The 17,626-nt window shown below is 36.7% G+C and overlaps 2 protein-coding genes across 3 annotated transcripts; both read right to left on the bottom strand.

Annotated features, from left to right (window-relative positions):
• Window positions 1–911: 911 nt before the first annotated feature.
• On the bottom strand, window positions 912–5,091 carry LOC136258120 (uncharacterized). The gene is made up of 4 exons (XM_066051421.1): window positions 4,844–5,091; window positions 3,792–3,929; window positions 3,243–3,728; window positions 912–1,317 (listed from the first exon to the last, which is right to left on the bottom strand). Exons 1-4 carry the CDS (start codon window positions 4,965–4,967, stop codon window positions 1,082–1,084), a joined length of 984 nt encoding a protein of 327 aa, XP_065907493.1. The 5' UTR covers window positions 4,968–5,091; the 3' UTR covers window positions 912–1,081.
• On the bottom strand, window positions 5,069–17,317 carry LOC136258119 (hemicentin-2-like). Of its 2 annotated transcripts, XM_066051418.1 has the most exons (4): window positions 16,593–17,317; window positions 15,819–16,523; window positions 8,083–8,451; window positions 5,069–5,175 (listed from the first exon to the last, which is right to left on the bottom strand). In XM_066051418.1, the coding sequence occupies exons 1-4, from the start codon at window positions 17,287–17,289 to the stop codon at window positions 5,078–5,080; spliced, it is 1,869 nt and encodes a 622-aa protein (XP_065907490.1). In that variant the 5' UTR covers window positions 17,290–17,317; the 3' UTR covers window positions 5,069–5,077. The 2 variants fall into 2 exon arrangements, with proteins under 2 accessions (XP_065907490.1, XP_065907491.1); XM_066051419.1 differs by lacking the exons at window positions 5,069–5,175; window positions 8,083–8,451 and adding an exon at window positions 10,642–10,929.
• Window positions 17,318–17,626: the final 309 nt, after the last annotated feature.

Raw genomic sequence — 17,626 nt, 5'->3', positions numbered from 1 at the left:
GGTGGTAATGTAAACCACAAATCCCTATTTTGACTCTCTGTCGGTGGTAATGTAAACCACAAATCCCTACTCACTTCAAAATGACAGAGCATGTAACTAAAGATTTATAACAGAGTCAAAATAGGGATTTGTGGCTTACATTACCACCCCAGCAATCCCTTCTTGTTTTGTGGCTTTTTTCAGCGATCCCTATTCCCATTTTAAAATTTCCAATTTTTAATTCATCTAGTTAGCTATATGCTTTGCCACATGAAAATGTGTGCGTATGAAATTATCACAACAAAGCTAGCTAGCTATATAGTGATTAGCAGAAGTGCGCTTATTGTAAAATCATCACGACTTTGTTTGATACAGTAAAAAAATCTTAAGTCACGTGCTGTCTGTATAAACAAAAGTCCATGAATAATGAGATGAAGCTAAAAAGTTATCACATTTAGTTAAATGAACAAAGCCGTACAAAAATGTGTATTAAACTAAAGTATAATCTGTTTCCCATAATATAAGATGGGGTTTATTGTAAAGTATAAGATAGTTAGTATGATGCAAGACTATACTGAGATTATTTGTATTGCTTAAGCCATTAGATATACCATCTTATATTCACACAGTGTTTGACAAGTCATAACTTGGGACTGGAAAGGTTATGGACTTGAAAATTTGTCAGTAGTGAACACCGACATTAGTTAATATAAGAAAGAAACTTTCAGGTTTGCATCTTTCTTAAATGCTAAGTTAATATAGTCTTTGAAATTCATGGAATTGGTCTTTGAAATTTATGGAATCGAATGTGTGTGGAAGAACCCTTTTCACAAATCCGGTCACAAAAATTTAATAAGAAATATTTTATGTGCACACATGCCCAATCAGGCAGGCCCAGTTACATTTCTTCAAGTATGACGATTTGTGTGATACTCAAGAATCTCGTTGCTTGTTATTATCATCTGTAAACAAAAACAATGTACAAAATGACACTTACTAATACAATTAACATGCATATCCTAAGCTATATAACAAAGCAAAACAATAATACATGGCCTAAGAGTTTGCAGAAATGTTGTTCATTTTCCTCAGTCCAAGTTAATTACTCTTTGATGTATTTCTTGAGGTTGTCAGGAGCACCAAGTATGTTGGGTACCATATAATCCAGTATGTCACCCTCGATCAAGCCCTCTCCTTGATGCCCGTAATTCTTAGCCTTCCAACACCACTTTCCAGTCATAACAGAGTCCCTATTCACTGGTACAGGATCTCTACCATCTGAAAACAGCAACATCTCTTTCTTAGTGTCAATATTGATTCCCTTTTTCATGAACTGACCTGTAACAGAGTGTAATAAGTTTTAGTTAAATTTCATCTGGATACTTAGAACAGAGCTGTCATACCAATCGATTATTTGTTGACCTTATTTTACTTTTTCTGGAATCTTTTTGTGTACAGTTATGAATGGCCTGGCTGTATACTCTTATAATCCATCTGCAGCTGCTTATCTTGATGTTAATAACTTGAAAAGCAATAGTATAGTAGCTTCATTATGAGATCAAACTTAGTATTCATAGCCAGTACAAGAAGGTGATGACTAGGCCTGAGTCAAATAATTTTATGCTCAAAATTTTGCCCAAAGTGCTTTCAGGAATTTCCAAAAATTTTCACCCATTATGCTCTTTCAGTGTTCCTATTATGCTTGGATTATGGTTCTAAATTAGCAACATTTGTTACAATTATCTTGGAACATTTGCATCAGTGAATGCTCTATTAGAGTATTTTGCGCTAAAGTGACTGTTCTATTTAAGAGTATCGATCTAAGGAGCTATGTTCAATGTATTTTAGTGCTTTAATGCAGTTTGAAGTTTCCACTGACTGCTCTATTAGGGAGTATCGATCTATTTTCATGGAATTAAGCTCCACAGTTTGAAATATCCACCTAATATTCCAGCATTGTACTCCAGCCTATTATGCTTTTTATTATGCCGGCATACTTGATGCAGGCCTAGTGATGACTCTATTTTATATAAAAGTAAAGGTCTTACAAGTGTGCACACCTCTTGCAATTATAAGTAAATACATAGCTACATAAAAGAGTATGTATGAAAATAGGTCTTCCACACACATCAATTCTATGAACTTGGAAGACCGTAACTTAGCGTACGTTCATTTATCCCATCTGTTTAAGCTGTGTTGGAAGGTCAATAGGTTTTTCCAATCTGAAGTTATGAATCAACATAGATTTGAATCTGTGTCATGGTGGAAGACTGGATTTTGCAATTCAGGTATCAAATCTTTGAATTTTGTTCTAGAAAGCTGTACATATGACCAGGCATGCAAAAACAGGGCATGTGGTCACATTGAAATTTACCTAGCTGCTTTTCAAATGATTCATAACTTTCAATGTCATCATACTGTGTAGCCATACTATTTTCAACACTTATTAATTGACTTCATAATACAGGTAACAGATATTTTATCCTAGTATCAAGTTACAACCTGTTAGGTGAAAATGTGGTTTGTGCCCATTTGCCCTATTTTCGCAGTCCTGGTTTATTAAACTTTAATTCACCAAATTAAAGTATTAAGCTATACCTTCATATTGGAATTGAAGCCGATAAAATAATACCTTAAACTGCTGTGTATCTACCAAAATAACTGGGCTTGCAAAAATAGGGCATGTGAGCACAAACTGCATCCTGTGAAAGTACAGTATAGATCCCTTTACTGGAACATCTGCATTTTGAAACTATTACATATGTGCTACTGTGAAAAGGGATCTTATAGCCTATTCAATTACATGCATTTGGCAACCTGTAACTCAACTTGTGAATGTGATATCACCCTGAATTTTGGTTCCCTCATATCCCAAGGTAATGACTTGGTGTAATAGGAAGGTGATAATGTTGAAAACTTATGGCGTTACAGTATGATTAGTCAAACTTGACAATTTGGAAAAGCCATAAGACCCCTATTCGTTCACCGGGTCACATAAAACCAATAAGCAAATTAATTGGTACATAAAACAAAAAAAATATCAAAGCCATGGAATCAGAAAAAGTCATAGGCAATGAATGAAAATTTGAAAAGTATGAAAATTTATGTGCTTACACTGTATTGTTTTGACCTGGTCACAATTTTCTCACATTACAATTAAATTGTTTATAAAACAAATTATATTAAATTATATTTGCACTTCACATTAACTTGAGTTAATTATTTCAATTGACAAAATAGTAATAACTGACTTAAAAGCATACCCATTAGTCCATGTGAGTTATGAAGTTCATCATAGTTCATACTCCAGTCCACATTGAGATGATTCTTGTAGAAGGTGACATCAAATTTAGCTCGTGGTTTAGTGTACATCACACGTATAGTAGGATTTCCTGTCTCCTTCTTTGCTGTGTGGGTAAACTTTGCTGTGCCATTTTCATTGAAAATAATTTGTTTAATCATTGCAGCCTTCAAGTTTCCATCACTGACTACTACTATTTCCTGATTAACAGAGTCAAAGACTACAGCATCAAAGACTACAGCATCAGACTTATTGTTATTTTGTGGGAGAATTGCTAACTTTCCAATCCAAGTAGCTTCACTAGTATCTCCTTCAGTGTCCACAAACAAGGCATTGATGACATAGTTGTTATTACAGATCAAGTTGAATGCCAACCCAGAATATCCTTGTATGGAGTAACAGAGAACTTCTTTAGATAACAATGGTACACTGAAATGTGGATCACCCTCTGTTGTAATATAATAACAATGCATGAATGTTAATTATAGTAATATTAATTGAATACACTTACCTATCAATCCACAGGCTGTAATGCAACCAGTTCCATCATTGAAAGATGCTCCTCCTTGTTCACAGCAGTCATTTGCACTACTAGCGTGAATAGTAATGTTTTCATCATTGCAAAACTCACTAAGGTGGCATCCTGTAGCTATGTAAATATGTGATAGTAATTAAAACATTGTTAGTTATACCTTCACTACATTGTAAACCACCTATGTAAGTCATACAGCAAAAGTCATACCATCTTTTAAAACCAAGCATGTTATTTAAGCTGAATATATGGCATTTTAATGTGGGAATTTAATGACACCAATCAAGATTTAACAGACATATTGTCTGGGCAATATTGTGGGAATGTGGTTTGCTCGTGGCTTTGATGCCCAACCAGTTCAAAGATATGATACACTTTGACTCCTTAGATTGAATGACACAGAGAATTTAATTATGGGTTTTGGTTTAAAAGTTAGGCTAGGCTCAGTGTAGTTGCTAAGCTTAGATTATGAATTATTCTAAGACTAATGATCTGTAAAATGAACGATTGGGCACGTGACTGTGCGAGGGGTGTGTCAGCCATTGAGCAGTCATGAAACAAGAAGAATAAGGAGTAGCTTATAGTCCTAAGTACTTAACTTCATGTATTAAGTTACTTACTACAACAATAGTGAAGGGTTAATGTAGTATTAAAAACTTTACACCGCAAAAATCAATCCCACTATCATAGGTTTTTGGCACGTGTTGAAATGTAGCAACTTAGGAATAATGTTCTTAGAGTTATTTGCCAATGTAATGGAAACCACATTTGGTCATCAGATGATAGTGCATAAAACAAATGGGGTGAGTGTTGTGTAATTCTTTCACCTATCAGTTGAGTACGTGTGCTCTGAGTGCATGACTATGGCTGCTTGCTAACATAACATAATACCCACAACCCTTGGGCTTTGGGTATATATCTCTCACAGCTATGGTATAACAATTAAATAGAAATTCAGCATGCATTAACTTCACTCATTAAGTATAAGCAAATGTAGTTATAGAGTTTTATTGATTATGGCAATGACTTACAATTGCGATTTTCACAGGTATCTCCAAAGAAATTAGGTAAACATTTGCAAGTAAATGAGTCTACTCCATTTATGCAAGTTCCTCCGTTTTTGCAGGGATCAGGGTAGCAATTATCCAGTGGCATTTCACATGTTGTACCAGTAAAATCACCACTGCATCTACAACGAAATGTATCATCTAAATCTTGACACAGAGCACCATTTTGGCATGGTCTAGAAGCACAAAAGTCAAAGTCTACTTCACAAGAAACACCAGTAAACCAACTGGACAATTACATGTTGAACAGTCATCATTAGGTGTGCCTCCATTTAAACATGTTAGACTACAAAAACCTGAAACACAATATGCAACTTCATAATACAGAGGTGTGGAGTATATTATGTATATTATTATATAACCATGCAAAACTTAGCCAAGCTGTACCTTTAAATCTTGAGAAAGGTGTGACTATAAATTGCTGCAAGGATAATAATGCTCATTATTACAATTTTTATCATTACGAAATCAACAAAGCAGTCCAAGAATAACAAAACAAAGACCGGTGAGTGTATATGTCTCATAGAGCTTTTATCTCCATGACTACCGTTACCATCCTCAGCAGTGATTGTGACTAGTATAGGTGTATCAGGTTGTGTGCTTTTAGGCTAGCTAAGCTAATAAATGAGTTTGCAAGTATTTAGTGATGAGCAGAATCAATTCTTGAGGCTATAAAAGTGCTGCAAATCCACTGATTGACAATTTCAAAATTGTTTGGGCGATTCCTGCACCATTCCACATCCATGGTGTACTGATTTCAAGCCAATGGACTGCTCATACATGGGTCTATGCTTCCCACAGTAAATTAGTAACACGCTCTATCCATTTATGATTGTAACTTCGTCCAGAACTGCTCATTACAATCACGCTCAATTTGTACAAGCCTGTTGAGGCATGTGAGCTGTTCATGTGTTCAACTAGACCCAGCAAAAGCACACCGGGTTCTGGAAGAAGCTACTATAATAAATTGACACAGTATGAGTGTTGCTAATAAACTGTGGAGTTTTTAAAAGCTTGGACTCGTGTGAGAGCAGTTCATGGCTATGAATTTACCATGAATGTGGACTGCTCCGATGAGTTCACATCACCCAGACATTGTTGAAATTGTTAATCAGTGAATTTCATCACCTTGACAAAGTCTGAAACACCATATACATTGCAAAGCCATACCACTGAAATATCCAAGTTGAAAGAAGTCATTGAATCTCTAACTGAAAGCATTACCCAACTAAAAGGAATCTCTGCTAAACCAACAACTACAAAAAAAAAGACTAAACCAAACTGACTGCTACTACTTTGTAATGTCCTGTAGAGCCTCAAACAAGAATATCTGAATCCATAAAGCGAACATCACCTGACTGAAAATTTAGCATTGTAATGTATGGTATTAAGGAGTCCCCTCCAAATACCAAAAGACAAAATAGAAGATTAACAATATCCAAACAGATTTTCCACTTGAATGCAATTCTATCAGAGACTGTCATAAGGCTCAATGAAGCAGCAGCTGAACCAAGACCTATTGTAATACCTGATCAGAGATCAGGAAATGTTTCTTTGGCTTTATCTAAGATCAACTCATTGAAAGGTTGAAAACTGCCCTCTCACCAGAAGAAAGAATTGGAGAAGCAGTACTGTTGAGACAGTGTAAGTCCCTAATCCAGAGAAATGAAATGGAGCTTAATTTGTTGACATCCAGTTGTATGGATGTCTTAGAGATTCAGATTTTTGCTGAACCACGTACAACCTCCCCCCCCTCCCCCCCCCCCCTTCCACTTATGGGAATACAGCCTGTATCTCTTTTACTCAAAATTGACTAGATCCTGACCCATGTAACATTTACAAGCTAACTCCTCAAACTCAGATCAGCAAATTGTAACCTCAAATCCAGATTACTTGCCTAATAACTACTGTAGCCACTAAGTGATTTCCAATAAGCTAAAAATAAACCAGCTTCAGCTGCAGTCCACAGAAAAGATGTAACCAAAGATCAACTCAGCAGTGATGAATACAGCAAGAAATCCAACCTAAGTTTAACTGCTGTAGTTTGAGAAGTAATAATAAAAGAGCATGATTTTTAGCACTTATTGAAGAATACAATACTGATATACCTAGTTCAGGGGCAGTGGAGCAGGCCAAACAGTGCGGGGCCAGGCTAGCTGTAAAGTGAAGACCAAAAAAGTCACAACCTGCTGGCAATAGCTGTCCTCTAACAATATTTACATGTACAAACCTGTATCAGTAGTGCTTGCTATACCACTTCTCTGAATGCTGTGACTGCTCTATTAGAGTATCTCGATATTTTGCAAACTTTGTCCCAAAAAGTGGGGACGGGGCATGGCTCCTGACCCTCTGTATCACATGCCTATGACCTAATTTGTGGGCGCGAGTTTCATCTTGATTAATCATATCAAACACCTGAAATATTTCCTCATAATTATAATGCCTTTAGAAAAGACCGCACTGTGGGTGGAATTCTTTGTTTGGCTTTAGATGCAGCAGCAAAACCAATGCTTGAGGCGAAAGCTGAATTACTCTGGATTAAATTATCATCCTTGAATCAACTTCCCATCCACATAGTTTATTCTACCATTCTTCAAATCATGACTTATATCCCATAGTGTTTTGATAGCCAAGTTGATAAACAATTCAAAGTTATATTCCACCAAATATTGTGTTAATGGGGGATTTTAATTTTCCAAGAATCACATTCATCTGCATATGGTACAATGGTTATGGTAACATTGCTACTTATGGAAGTGCTATAAATAACATAAATCTGGATGTAGCAAAGGATGCCAGTCTAGAAAATTGGTACACCTAAGGTAATACATTAGACCTTATTTTCTGCTCTTATCCTAAAATAGTAAACCTTTCTACTGTGCCTGGTATCTCAGATCATGACACTATAATAACATTCCACCTTGATATAAACAGATGTTCAATGCCAAGTACAAAGCAACACAAATTGCTTTGTACCACAAAGGAAACACTGAACTTGTTGGCTAATGTGGCACACATACACACACAAATGTTTCTACAGCATCAGAAATGTTTTTATAAGTAATTCTTGATAACATTTAACATTTTAATATAATAGTGTTTAGCAGTTCCTGTATAATTGTATAATTTTAATATTTATATAATGTGCATAATATGTTGTCAAAGACTTTGATGATGTAGACATATCAATACTATAAACTTACTGTGTTGGCACAGAGATCCAGTGAACCCTGGAGGGCAACGGCATAGAATTGTTTCATGACCAAATCGCACAATGGATATACAACTACCGCCATTATTGCAAGGACAGTCGGGTTTGGGTATGCGAGTTGTAGCAGAGCTTCTTTTAGAAAATTTATTTCCATCTTTATCATATCCTTGTAGTTGATAATAAAATGAAACATCAGGATTGATGCTTTCCCCAGTAAGAATTGCACCACACAATGTAAGCTTAGTTGCATTCAATAGTTCATCATCTTCAGAAACCAGCTTCAGAACTATTGGTCGTTCAGGGTCAGTCAGTAACAAATTGTCAAGTTGAGAAGTAGTTACTGTCACAATACCTGGAGTACCTGTAATTACACAGTTGGACACTGTACTGATAAATCTGGTTATACTGTGTGATAGTAACTATATAGTAGGGACCAAAAAAGGAATAGGCAATGCCCACAAGTTACATCACCCAAACACCAATTTCAGTTTTCACTGTCGATGATGAAGCAGTATTGGTTAGGTAAAACTAGTATCAAACAAGCTTTCAGATTGACCAAATTATTAAACAGTTTTTTTCTACCGACTGACTGAATAACTACTGATGCCTTCATAGTCCAGCATCTAAGCCAGAAAACTGCTCACTTTTTGCTAAAAGCACCAAATTTCTTATGTGGCTTGTAGCACATGTACTAAATGATTTTAAAAGGGAGGGCATGCAATAAGTCCTGCTATTAATAGCTTAAAGGCTGGATATACTATTAGACCATGTGGATGCAACATTAAAATGCCACATGAAACAAATTGTTTTTCTCACCCTGGTAGTAAACAAACTGCTATTTTCAAAGGGTTTTATTAAAATTTGCATTTCAAATGCCCATAGTTCTGTACAAGGATCATCCTGATGTGTATCATTTCTTTATCAAAGGTGTATATAACAAAAGTTTTCAAAATAATGATGAAGTTTAATTGGTTACAGGTGGACATAAAATCATTGGAATATCAGAGTATATACAGGCATCTTTACAACTACAATACTAGTTAGGAATGCGGTGATTATGCTGGCATAATTTTGGGCATAATAGATATGTGTGGGAATCGGGAATTATGCTAGCATTTTGAGATGATTATAAAGATCTGCAGATTGCACAATTCCATTAAAAAGATTGAGATAGAGCAGTCAGAAACTCAGTCAATCAGTCAAAATGGTTAAATTAGCAATAACGCAAAAATTATAACACGGACGGAAGTGTTCAAACGGAACTGAAATTAACAGTAGTCTACTAATAATAGTAGCTAAGATGTAATGACTTCCCTTCCTAACAGAAATCATCCATATTTTTAATAGTGGACATTATGTTAGCAGAGGTGCTTTCCAAACAGTTCTGGATTTGTATGCCGTGTACTGTACCTGCTGTGTAATGGGTTGGACATAGCCAACAATGAGTTTAATGGAACTTACTTCACTGTTCAGATTATAATATGACTGGGGTACGTGGCATTATTTTCCTGATTCATACTGTGTTGAACACAGCCAACAACGAATCATGATGGGGCCTACTTCACTTTTCAGACCCTGCGAAGTGGATATTTAGCCGGTCACCGGTCACGGTGTCTAATATTTATTTAGCTGCAGTCATTTGGAGATGTCACGATAACTCCAGTATCAAACTATGAAGGTAAGTTTTTGGGTGAGAGTTAGGGTTGGAGCAAGAAAAACAAGCGTCCAAAGCAGGTTAGGGTTGGAGCGAGGAAAGCAAGCGTGGTAAAGCCAGGCCAACATTAGCTCACCTTGAACACCTTCTTATATTTGTGCTTAACAAGCAAACGTCAGGTTAGCATTAGTGTTAGGTTCAGATTCAGCCTTGGTTTCTTCTTCACTGACAATATATAGTATTTGTAACATTTGTGACCCACTGAGAAAAAACCCGACTAGACTAGTTTGCATAATTCTGTTTTTAAGAAACTGAATCCACATTGAAATACATTGTGTAACATATGCGTAATACAAAAATAATTTTACGCATGTTTTAATTGATTTTTGATTGATTTAGATGTCTTTTTTGATTTTTAATTTAAACCCCAATATTTGACATTGCCGTTCTTCCATACAGGCGTGTACAAAAGTAATTAGCTACAAAACAACCACAACTAGCTACAAACAGTTATAAAAACAATAGTACAATAAGCATTTCAATCAAGGCTCAAATCGAAATACTGGTAACTAAGGCCACACAAACTTAATTATTAGTTTCTCATCTCCACCCACATAGCTATTTTTCTTACCTCATCAAGAATTTTTTTGCACCACTGGTAGCTAAGGGAAGCTAATTAGCACCTTTTATAGTTGGTACCTTGCTAGAGTAGTCTAAGAAAATTGCATTTTGAGTCATTTTAGCCAGTTACTTCAGCTTTCTAGTTAACAAAAAATAAAATAAAAATCCGTCCCCCCTCACTGCTGCTTTAAGTACAGAAGGATGAGAAACTAATATTTATTTATTTATTGATTAGCAAATACCCAACAGGATTTTTACACTAATGTACATGGTACGTACACATAAGTGCCTAGTTTAAGTTACAATAATGATTAGTACTAAATTACAATAAGTGCTAAGTTACAATAGGTGTTAGGTTACAATTAGTGGTAAATTACAGTAAGTGGTAAATTACAATAAGTGCTAGATTACAATGAGTACTAAATTACAGTGAGTGCTAAGTTATAATAAATACAATAAGTGATAAGTTACAATTATAAAATAGGAGTAATTGATTGTTTAAATGTTTCAAGATCAACGGTAGATAGATTTGGGATACATAGATCGTTCCAATGGGGAATAGTTCTGGGTAGGAATGAATAGAGATACGTGTTTACTGAAGATTGTATAAGATTAAATTTCTGATCGTGATGGGCTCTGTCTGGTAGCAGTTTGATTTAATGATGGCAGACATTGATTTGGGACCAGTTTTATGTGGCCTAACGATTTGCCTGGTAATGGTGAATGAAATATATTTGATCTCCGTAGCTTGTTTCCTTCATGAATTATGATTGATTAAATAAGTGCCTGTTTTTTTCCTCATGGTCGCTGTACAGATTGATTCTTTGAACTTCCTGCTGTCTATCACTATAACTCCACAACTATCAAACAGTATGGTTGTACTGTTTAAAGTAGGGATCACCTGAAATGACGCGCACCACCAAAATGCCGACTTAAAAATGTCTTACATGCCAAAAACCACCTTTACGGAATAGTATTAGTCCATCTAACATTAAATGTAGCATTAAAAGCAAGAAAACGCTTCCTGGTGGCCAAATATTGATTTTTTTTAAATTCTCAAAACATTTTGTCTCACCATAGATACTCACTTACTCACTGGCCACACTCGCAAGCCTAGAGGCCAAACGAAGCAGCATATGGCCACTGTTTTATGTCACAATCACAAACTCACTAGTGCACTGTTAAAAAAAAGGTGTTTGTAAAGCACCTTTTAGGGTGCTATAGTTGCCATTTACATCAGGTTCCTCTGAGGGTGTTCTGTTACACCCATGGGGTACTTCAATTGCACCCATGGAGTGTAGAAAGAAAATGGAAATGGACTGTTTTCTTTGTTATACATGCAGCCAATCACATTTTCACTGAACAATTTCAAACATCATCATATCATTGACACAAAGAACATTACAAGAAACATGGATATATGATAGTAATACATACATTCAGTATTATCAACTCTTCCACCTCTTATGGTTTTCAATTTGTATTTATAACATAACCAATAAGCATGACTTTCGATTGTGGGTTTCATTTTAAAAGGCCCTGAAATGAATTACTGCATGATTGTTACAAGAAATAATACAGTGTACAGGTACCTGATAATGCCATCACACTGTCATGTCACTGCAATTAACACCTACACAAATCTATTGCATGTAGTAGCCATGTACATCTTATGCATGTGCACGAGGTACATCAGTGGTAGAGTCACATGCTATAATTATGTCTTCCATTGTTTTGCCTTCTTCATTGTACATAATTTAATGTATGTGCAATGCTGGAAGATTTTTTCTTTGTAAATTCTAGCCTGTATGCTCTTATTGACTTACAAATTTAATGAATTGTGTTACTAAACCAGGTGTACATAAACACCAAAGGGTGTTGAGAAACACCAACAAGTGTTCAAAATTGAACTTAGTGCAGTGCAAACACCCAAGGGTATTCCTACTGCACCATAACAGGTGTGGGTGTTTAGGTAACACAGCAGCATGGGTGTTTGAGAACACCCAACTTTAACAGTGTGGGATGTGCCTTTTGGGGTTCCAAAGAGTATATGCCCTCTGTGCCTCATCTTTTCTTTTATCTTCAATCAGGCTGCTTGTCTTCTAGTCTATTTGTACTCTTTTAACCTGCTCATCAGGTGTAACAGGCTGTCTAACCTTACAAATGTACCTGCTATTATTATTATTATTATTATTATTCATCCAATGGAACCATATCGAGGGGTTAATTTTCAAATCAGCACTTTCTTTAAGCGACATAATAGACGCCACAAGATTATTTAAGGCGCTTGGTAGACTATGCTACTGTATGGATTATCTTCACGATAATAGGCCACAAGCCCTCATACCACACCCATGCATTCTTTATTCTACGCACTATCGATCTATCCATTGAAACCACGTTGACACACCCCTTTATGCTAGCAGGCTAGGTAGGTGATGCAATAACTAGCCAGTGACCACACCTTCAAGTTAGAAGGCTGGCTCTTGTAATCAATCGAAACCACTATAACCACGCCCCTTATTGGGAAAGCACGCATCTTTGCAGGCTGACTCGAAATACTCTAATACAGCATTCATCCTAATAGAACAGTCGCAGTTTATAGCTAGTTGTATAAGCTTATGCTTTAGCAATAAAACTAAACAAACTAATATTATATTAAAAATTATGAATTTAAAAATGAAGTATAGGGATCCAAGCGATGAAAAGTAGTGAAACAAGGGGTGAACAATGGTAGTTATTACAGCATAGCTCAGTGGGGTATCCCTACTTTTTTTTTTTTTTTCAATTTATTTAAACAGGGAAGGCTTCGGCATTGAACACAAAATAATTGTTATACCATGCCAAAGTAGGGATTTCCTACTGAGCTATGCTGTAATAACTACCATTGTTCATCACTTGTTTCACTACTTTTCATCACTAGGACCCCTACTTCATTTTTAAATTCATAATTTTTAATATACTAGTTTATCAGATACAGCTGAAACTTTCACAGCCTATTGGTTTTTCCCTAGATAACAAAGAAGCTATAAAAGACTTTTGATAAAAATGCAAATTAGTCGGGTTTTCATTCAGCGGGTTACACTTATGTAAATAGTACAAAAGCAAAAGGACTAGCTACCAGCACTGTCCAACAAGCACCAATGGTACAGTGGCAGAGTGTGGGTATTCTAAACCTGGATGTGTGGGTTTGATTCCCAGTTGCACCACACTTTTTCCTCTTTTGTGCCGCATTTAAAAAAAATAGAAAACGTTATGCATAGTATGCTTTGATCTTTGGCAGATAATGAGGCCTTTAAAAACCATGAAGAAACCTACTAGAGGTTTCTAAATGGTTAGAAACCTGCTAGTAACTAACCAAGTTAGAAACCTGCTAACAGAAAGACCTCACAGTATTATTGCAAATCTCACATTTGCTATACATGTTCTACCAAGCATATTATATAGGCTGATAGCCTATAGACCAACAGAGCTTGAATTACCTTATAAGCACATTTATGCCAATCCGATTATGGTTTGTAACGTTGTAGGTACGTTTTGTGTTATAAACGGAAAATACGGAGTTCTAATTAAAGCCAGTCCGCAATGTTTTAAGCCTGTGTAATATGCTTTTACTGTACTTTAAATGGACTCCCTATTAAAAGAACTAAAGAGGTAAGCTTTCTTGTAGAATGTTCGTTTGTTTCTTTTAAAAAGGTTATGTAGGTGTGATCATGAAATCTCGTATTTACTGGCTTAGTCACAGAAGGCTAGCACTATAGCTACCAAATGATTATTAACCACTGAAAACAATCTACCAGCTCACCCTTGGTAGTGCTGGCTTTAACTTTTTTGTGGCAGTAGATATCACTTTATCCACCAGAAAACAGAAGTAGCTAGCGATTATATCTTTACTGAATTCAATCTTCTCTACTGATTGCATGACTCGATTTTAACACTGTCACTGTGACGATTTCACGGTAATGACATATAACTCAATCCCACAATGGCTCCACCTACATAGCGATATAATATAATAACGTCCGCATTTTCTAAGTCGGTTAGGAACCACGCCCCGATCGGCTCTTCGTGTTTTAGAACCACGAAGAGCCTCGGTCTAGGTTCCTAACCTATACTTAAAAATCCATGAGCGGCAGTGGCGATTCTAGGCCTGGGGGGCCAAGTAGGGAACAGCATAACTATTGCTGTATGGCTGTAATATAAAGCAGAATTCCAGGACCTCTAGAAGCTGAAAGATTTTTGCAATTTGAATTAAGGCTTGAAAACAGCATAAAATTTATGCTAAAAGCATGAAAAATGCTAAAAATAACAATGCCAATCTGTACTGCAACTTTTCCCCAAGATTTTTAAAAAGTTATTTTTCAGCAGGAGGGGGACCCAGGCCCCCCCCCCGAGAATCACCTATGATGAGCGACTAAATACCAGCAGTGTAACATATAACTGAGGCGCGGTATCGTTTTTTTTTCTTTTAGTAAAAAGGGATTGCAGAGTTGCTGTTTGAACAGTTCTTGATTCGAAATGCTTCAACGTAGCTGACAACAAAGTAGCTATAACGGATAGCTACTTCACTTTTCAGACGATAACATTATTGATAAAGCCAGGACACGCGGCGAGACACGCGGTGCCATTTCTGATGGACGGCGTTATGCGGGGAGATTCATTTATGACTTGTAGCTAAGATTTCTCAGTGAATTAACGAAAAAATTCAGCAAAATGCTGGGTTTGAACTGGTCACTGTCACTTTCGGTAAACACGCAACAGCTCTATCCACTATACCACCGCTGCAGCTTCCGAAATCCTAGTTTATCCGTACTTTAAGTTGCAAGATAGCTAGCCATAGCTAGCGGCGTAGCCTCGTACTAGTAGTAGGTGTATTGAATGGATGAAATTATGGCTGAAGCCAAACGTAACCCTTAATGAAATTACTAGATAAAGCTGAACCCTAACCTAAGGATACAAGACCGTGACTGTAACGCGCCCTCTACTATCCATGGAACCAGTTCACGTGTGCATAAATATCCGTGTATGCGCGGTTAATCGCACGGAATGAATCTCTGCGCTTAACAAAATCGGTATGCCGTAGCTATGTGTGGGGTCACCAGTCATAAATATTTACTAATTACAAAAAGCCAACAAATAAGTACAGAATATTCAACTAGAGTAGGAACCATAGCATATTGATAAAAGTACTGAAACAAGCCTATGATATTAAAATCACCATAACTAATATAAAAAGCAATAAGAAGTGGTAGCTAGCTACGTCCCTATTGTGCATTTCTGTTACAGTAATTTGAGCACAGTAGAGATATAACACTTCTTATGCTTCTTATTGTTTCACTATGATTTAATATCATGGGCTATTCCAACTTGTTTCACAAAAAAATTATCAATGTGCCATGTAGTTAAAAATTCCAAATGTTCAGTGTGGTGTATTTGTTATGCATATAACTTACCTGGTACTGGAATTCCAAAGCTTTTTTCAAAGTGTTCTACAAAGAAATCCAAAGTAGATGTTAGAGATATGGCATGGTTAAATCGTCCTAGTGAACACATGGTATATTCCCCTATTTCTGGTTCATCATTACTGTAAGTTGCAACAGATCCGCTGGTAGATATCATGGTCTTAACTCCAGAGGGGCTGGTGACATTAATTTGGTGAGTGACAGAAGTGAAGAGAATATTGATTGATGTTGTAAACAGTGATGAGGAGAATGTAAAACAGTGCTCTGATGAGGCATCTCTCTTTCGTGCATCACCATCATCTCCCATGAAAAATCTTCCTACTCTGTCAGCAAACTCTGCAAAAGCCTCAAACTCATCAATGCGATTTACTACAACACCAAATGTTGCCTCAGCAACATCCATGTATGGACTGAAGTCACCACAGCCATCACGACTGAGGAAAAAGTGAATAGAGTTATGTAGTTCAACAGCTTTAGCTATTACTTCATCTTTCCTCTCTACATCTTTAGGAGAAGCATCCGTTAGTACAATGACATTGGAGTCAGGATTAGCCAGACTGAGAGCATTGAGGATACCAGTCATGCCAAGTTCAGGACAGTCACCTCCTCCATGTGCTCTTAAGGCATTAACTTCTCTCTCAAGTTCAGTCAATTCATCAACACTGGTGGAAGAATAAATCTGTGGAGTTCCAACATCTGCAGCATAGGAGACAATAGCATGTGCATCTAACTACAGTATCTCATTGATATTTAACATGTACATACCTGGATCATTGAAGGTGGTCAAAATGTAAGCTATTGGTTCAGTTCTTTCAGTTGTGATAAATGAACGAATCAGCCTTTGGACAGAACTAATTTCAGCAGACATACTTCCAGTGTCATCTACAGCAAAACCCAAGGTTATGGGATGAAGAAAAATATATGCAAATATGGTGGCTAGTCTAGTTCCATCAAGAGAATCAAAGAATTCTTCCAAAAGTTCAAATGAATCGTCTCGTCTCCTTCTGCCTACTTCTGCTGATAAGATATCTCTTAAACATAGCAGTTTGCCATAGATTTCTCTGGCTTGTGTAACATTGCCAGCATCTGTTAAGGCAATGAAGCTGCTGGTAAGGGTAGGAATTTCCTCTGGTCTAGGTCTGGGACGCCCAGGAGCTGAACATGCATCAAAGGTAGCTGCAGCTATTTCATTTACAGCTTCCTGGAAGAATACAAAACCATTGGTTGATGTGGTTGCACCTACAATAGCTCCAATGTGCTCGTATGCCTCCATGGTTGTTAAGGAGCCATTAGCAATGGTAGTGTCATTCAGCAATCTTGAAAATACCATCCTGACAGACTGTTCAACCATTTCAGTTGCTTCCATACGATCCTCCACAAACTCTTCAGAAGGACAGGTGGTCTGCCCAGCTACTATCCCAACCAGGATCAGAATAGCGACAGTACTCTTTAGAAGGCTCATATCTTCTTATTTCAAACTACTGTATCAACATTTGCTTTGACATGCTAGTCTCTTAAAGTATGATCCTTTTATATTGTTGTCCAATACATATAATAACATAAAGAAACCAGAAATTTCATATCAACTTTGTGTGGGTACCCACTATGCTTCTTAACAGAAATGTCATAGATTTCCCCCATGAATGAAATATGATAGTTGTGGTATACGGCAATGACACATACAGAGCATGTGGCTGATAGAGAGTTGTAAAAAGTTTTACAGTGCTGCAAGAGCAGCACTGGTGGTCCAGGGCATCTGGATTCAGTGGAATGGGATGGTGGAATGGACTGGAATAGTG

Source organism: Dysidea avara, chromosome 6, assembly GCF_963678975.1.
Source record: "Dysidea avara chromosome 6, odDysAvar1.4, whole genome shotgun sequence".
Taxonomy (NCBI): Eukaryota; Metazoa; Porifera; class Demospongiae; order Dictyoceratida; family Dysideidae; genus Dysidea; species Dysidea avara.
The sequence above is the reverse complement of the archived record's forward strand: the minus strand, read 5'-3'. Positions and strand labels throughout refer to the sequence as shown.